General features: G+C 44.6%; 1 protein-coding gene across 1 annotated transcript in view; it reads right to left on the reverse strand.

Annotated features, from left to right (window-relative positions):
* Positions 1 to 4,387, reverse strand: part of LOC105300223 (transcription elongation factor SPT5-like) — an 11,278-nt gene that overhangs the window by 3,899 nt on the left and 2,992 nt on the right. The window contains exon 3 of the mRNA XM_023537911.1: positions 2,412 to 2,577. Within this exon, the coding sequence (XP_023393679.1) occupies positions 2,412 to 2,577 (166 nt within the window). The remainder of the gene's footprint in view (positions 1 to 2,411; positions 2,578 to 4,387) is intronic.

Consider the following 4,387-nt stretch of genomic DNA (forward strand, 5'->3'; position numbering starts at 1 on the left):
CTGAGACGCAGCCTGGTCCCAGGGTCCAGCACTTAACCTCTTCACTACGTTACATATACACTTTGGTGCACATCAAATATTACACTAAAAACTTACACCACAGTGATACCAGCACACGACGAAAAAACCAAGTGTACAGGCGACGTAAGTATACAGCAGCTTTCCCTCCCTCTTCTAACCCCAGCATCTCAGTCTAGACGGTTCTTGTCTAGAGATAATCTGTGCATATATGAGAAATTCATATAAACCCCCACCACTATTCCCACCCCCCACATAATTTTTTAACACACTGTTCTGTATCTTCTTTTTCTAAGCAATAACACTGGCCTGGAACTCTTCCGCAATAAACAGCACATGCCTCATATGCTATCTGATTACTAGGCCCTTATTACCTATGGACATTTAAGTCACTGAACATTTGCAACTGCAAACAAGATTACGGCAAGTGTCTCTGTTCTCGTGTCTTTACATACCTGTGTGGGTTTAGTTGTGGGGTAAATTCCTAAACAGGAACTGCTGGATCCAGGGGTCCCGTTGGATCCAGGGGTCTCGCACGTTAAGTGTTAATGGGCACTGCCGCGGATGTAGCCTACCAACAGGCAGTGCCCAATGCACCCACCACCAACGCATGGGTGTCTCACGTCTTCGTTGAATGGCATGTCATCCATTCTCTTGATCTGGGCCCATCTGCTATCTAAGACCTGTTCTCTAAGCAAGAACTCCCTGCCCCTCAGCCTCTGAGAAAGGGCCAAAGCTCTCCGAGAGTGAGGGACACCCAGAGCATCTCTTGCCCCTCTGCTCCCTTGTTTTCCACTGGGGTGAGAGGGTCCCTAGAAAATGGGGGACGGTGGTCCAAATCACTCCCCTTTACATGGCTGTGGGGAAAACAAGCATTCTCGTCTATGGCTGGTGGGAGCATCAACCAGTGTGACCTTTTCAGGGGCCAATATTTGGCCAGAGATATCAAAAGCTTTAAAAACATATACATCCTTTTTGCCCAGCAATTTGACCTGTAGGGATTTACCATGCAGACAATCTGCAGGGCCTGAGTTAGATGAAAAAAACTACTTCTTCATTTTCACTAATCTCTAATTGAAATTTAGCTCTTCCATGAATTATGAACAATTGCAACAAACCACAACAGGATTAGCAGTGAAATCTGAAATTTTCATACACACTTCAGCAGTGGATATTCTCAAAATATCATCCACTCATTGCTACTTCAAAATTAGATTCTTACCAGACCCAAAATCCTGTTATTTAAATTTGTTAATAAACACATATGTAATGATATTTTTAATATTTTGATACTGTACTTCAATATAATTGTTCCCGTTGGAATCCTGTGTTTTTGTTCTGTGCATTTCAGAACATGACTCTGAGAAGGTGTCCACAGACTTTACCAGACAAGACGCCACAAAAAAGGTTAAGAAACCCTGATCTAGACAGTAACTTGCCTATGTGTGTCTAAATATATGTGAAGATGTTCACAGCAGTGCTGTTTATAATACTAAAAAATATAAACAACTTCAATGTTCAACAGATTGATTAAACAAAACACATTATAGAATGGAACACTATGCAGCCATTGGAAAAAATAGCTATTTCGATGATGATGATGATGATGATGACAGCGGCCAACATTTATTGAGCGCTCAGGTGCCAAAAGTTGTTTTAGAAAACTCTTCACATTAACTCACTTAACCTACACTATGTTATAGCTACCTCCACAAACATTGAGTAAAAGAAAGCAGTTTACAAAACTGCTTTTATAACGTGGGCCTATAGAACATACATAAATAACCACCCGTTTTCTGAGGGCCTACTCTAGGCTAGGCAACTTTGGGTTGCCATCAATTTGATGTGCTTTATAGGCACAGTCCCCTAAATCCTCAAACTATCTCTGCTGGAATAGAAAAAACTGTTTGTCACACTGTACTAAAGGGGCAAGATACTCTGCAAGACAGAAAAAAAGAGCAGAGCCAGGCCAGGAGGGACCTAGATCTGTCAGCCTTCATTGTCATGTCCTATTGTCTATTTCTAGGTCATGTGAGTTTTCCATTATAAGCACAAATAGTCAGTTTTTTAGAAAATGATAACAGTATTGTGATTGTGCGTTTTAAAAGGATCTTTTAGAAATATATGCAGAAATATTTTGAGGGTAAAAGTCATATATTTAGGATTTGCTTTGACATCATCCAGTGGTGGATAGGAGTAAGGAGAAATAAGCAAAACAAGTCAGTACTAAGCTGGTAACGGCTGACGCTGGGAGATGGTACATGGGGGCTTCATGTACCCATTATTGTACATGTTTAACATTTACCAAACACTTTTTTTAAGTACATTCAGGAAGTGAAACTGAAGGTATATAAGTCCAGCTCTGCTCAGCACTTGCCAGCCCTGTGACATACCAGCCTCATCCAAAATGAAGCCACCATGGCGGGGTTTCTTGGGGGGCCGGTCATCATCTTCCTCTTCCTCTTCCTCATCATATTCTTCTTCCTCTTCCTCCTCCTCTTCTTCCTCGGGCTCTTCCTCCTTCTCACTGCCTGCTGCACTCCGCCGCTCCTCCTCCACCTGCAGGGTCAGGTAGGGTTGGTACACCAGAGTTTTGTACCCTCAAATCCGGACACCATGCTCCCCAACCCCAAATCTGACCTCAGCTCTGCCTGGCCAAACACAGCCCCCTGTGCTCTACATACATGCCCATTCACTCCGGCCAGGCCTCTCTGGCCATCCTATTCCAGCGAGAGCACCACCAACCACCCAACCAATACCAGGGGGCTAACTCAGACTCCCCCTACCCCTACGCCTCCTTGCTAGCCTCCACTTGACCTTGAAATTGTATAGCTCTATGAGGCTTGGCCCTTGGCCCTGTCCTTCTGCACTCTACACCTCCCCGGGCCATCTCACCCACTCCATTGGCCGTGGAAGACATCTCTGTGTCAATGACCCCCATATCTGTTTCCAGTTCACAGTGCTCATCAAGGTCATTAACCACCTCTTGTTGCTAATTCCATGGACATTCTTTGGTTCTTACCTACGACACTCATACCACTGACGACTCCCTCCCTTTAGAAATGCTCTCCCCTCGGTGTCTGTCACATCACGCTCTCCTGACTTTTCTCCAATCCCTTCGGCTGCTCCTCTGCAGGCTCCTCTTACTCTGCTTGCCCTTCAAACACTGGCTTCAATCACAAGGCTCAGCTGAGGGCCCACTTTGCTTCTCCTTCCATGCACTCTCTCGCTGGCCATTTTACCTTCCACTACCTCAGTTCCTCTCTCTGCAGAAGATGCCCTCGTCTGTCTCCAGGCCTCCTTTTTTCCAGAACTAAAGCCCCCCGTGTGCCAGCAGCCTCCTGGATGCCTCTGGGCTCTTCACACCCACCATGTCCCCTAGAACTGTGCTGGCCTCCTCTAGCTCCCATCAGGCACCAAATTCATGATCTTTCTGCTTTTTGAACTTCACCTCTCCAATCCATCCCTTCTTCCCCATCCCCTCAGCCCAAGCCTAGGCCACAAAGTTGCCCTCTAAAACCTGAATCCTTACTGCAGCTTCCTTTCTGGTCTCTTGGCCTCTAACCCCTCTTTTTAAACCAGTCACAAAAGGCAGTGATCCATACAAAACCATGTTCACTCAACCGCAATCTTTTCCTTATTAACTTTATGACTTCTTCCTATGTCCAAATCAGTACAACCCATTTATCTGATATCTTCTTTAAATTCACTCACATTTTAATTTAATTTAAAAGAACAACTTTTCCATGTTTTGAAATATTTCTGAAGTAAAAACTTCTTAAAGGTTAACGTGTCATAAATCGAAAGTAATCATAAAGATACAAGCAAAACAATGCTAAGTCCCAGCAGGATAATGTTGCCTAAGGCCTGTTCTCCTTGATAAACAGAGACTAGCAAATTTTGGAAAGGTGTTCCAGACATGTAGCACCAAAGTGAAACTGTCCCTCACCCAATCAAAAGACAGGACATGAAGTGAACTGAAAAGGAAATAGTTTCCTCACTAAATGAATCAATGTGGCTGAAAGGTTATCCTTATTCTATGTGAAAGCACCTCTCTTCACACCCTCCGCACCCTAGAATGTATCCTATAATCTTAGGAAACCATGATCTACATCATGAATCTGATCATTTGGTTCTCCGCTTAAAACATGGCTACGGTTTCCCTCGGCCCTTGGGTAAAGAACAAGCTCTTTAGCAGCCCAGACTGGAAGCGCACACTCTGCCCACTGCCCCCCTCTCTCATCCTGCCTCTTTGGGATCCCTCTTCCAAATGCTAGTCCTGGCTACACTGAACCACACTCTCTTAGCACTGTCCATCGTCCATGCTGGTCCTCTGTATAAAAAGCCATCCTGCTCTGTGTGCTGCTCA

This window comes from Pteropus vampyrus, unplaced genomic scaffold (genome assembly GCF_000151845.1).
Source record: "Pteropus vampyrus isolate Shadow unplaced genomic scaffold, Pvam_2.0 Scaffold203, whole genome shotgun sequence".
Taxonomy (NCBI): Eukaryota; Metazoa; Chordata; class Mammalia; order Chiroptera; family Pteropodidae; genus Pteropus; species Pteropus vampyrus.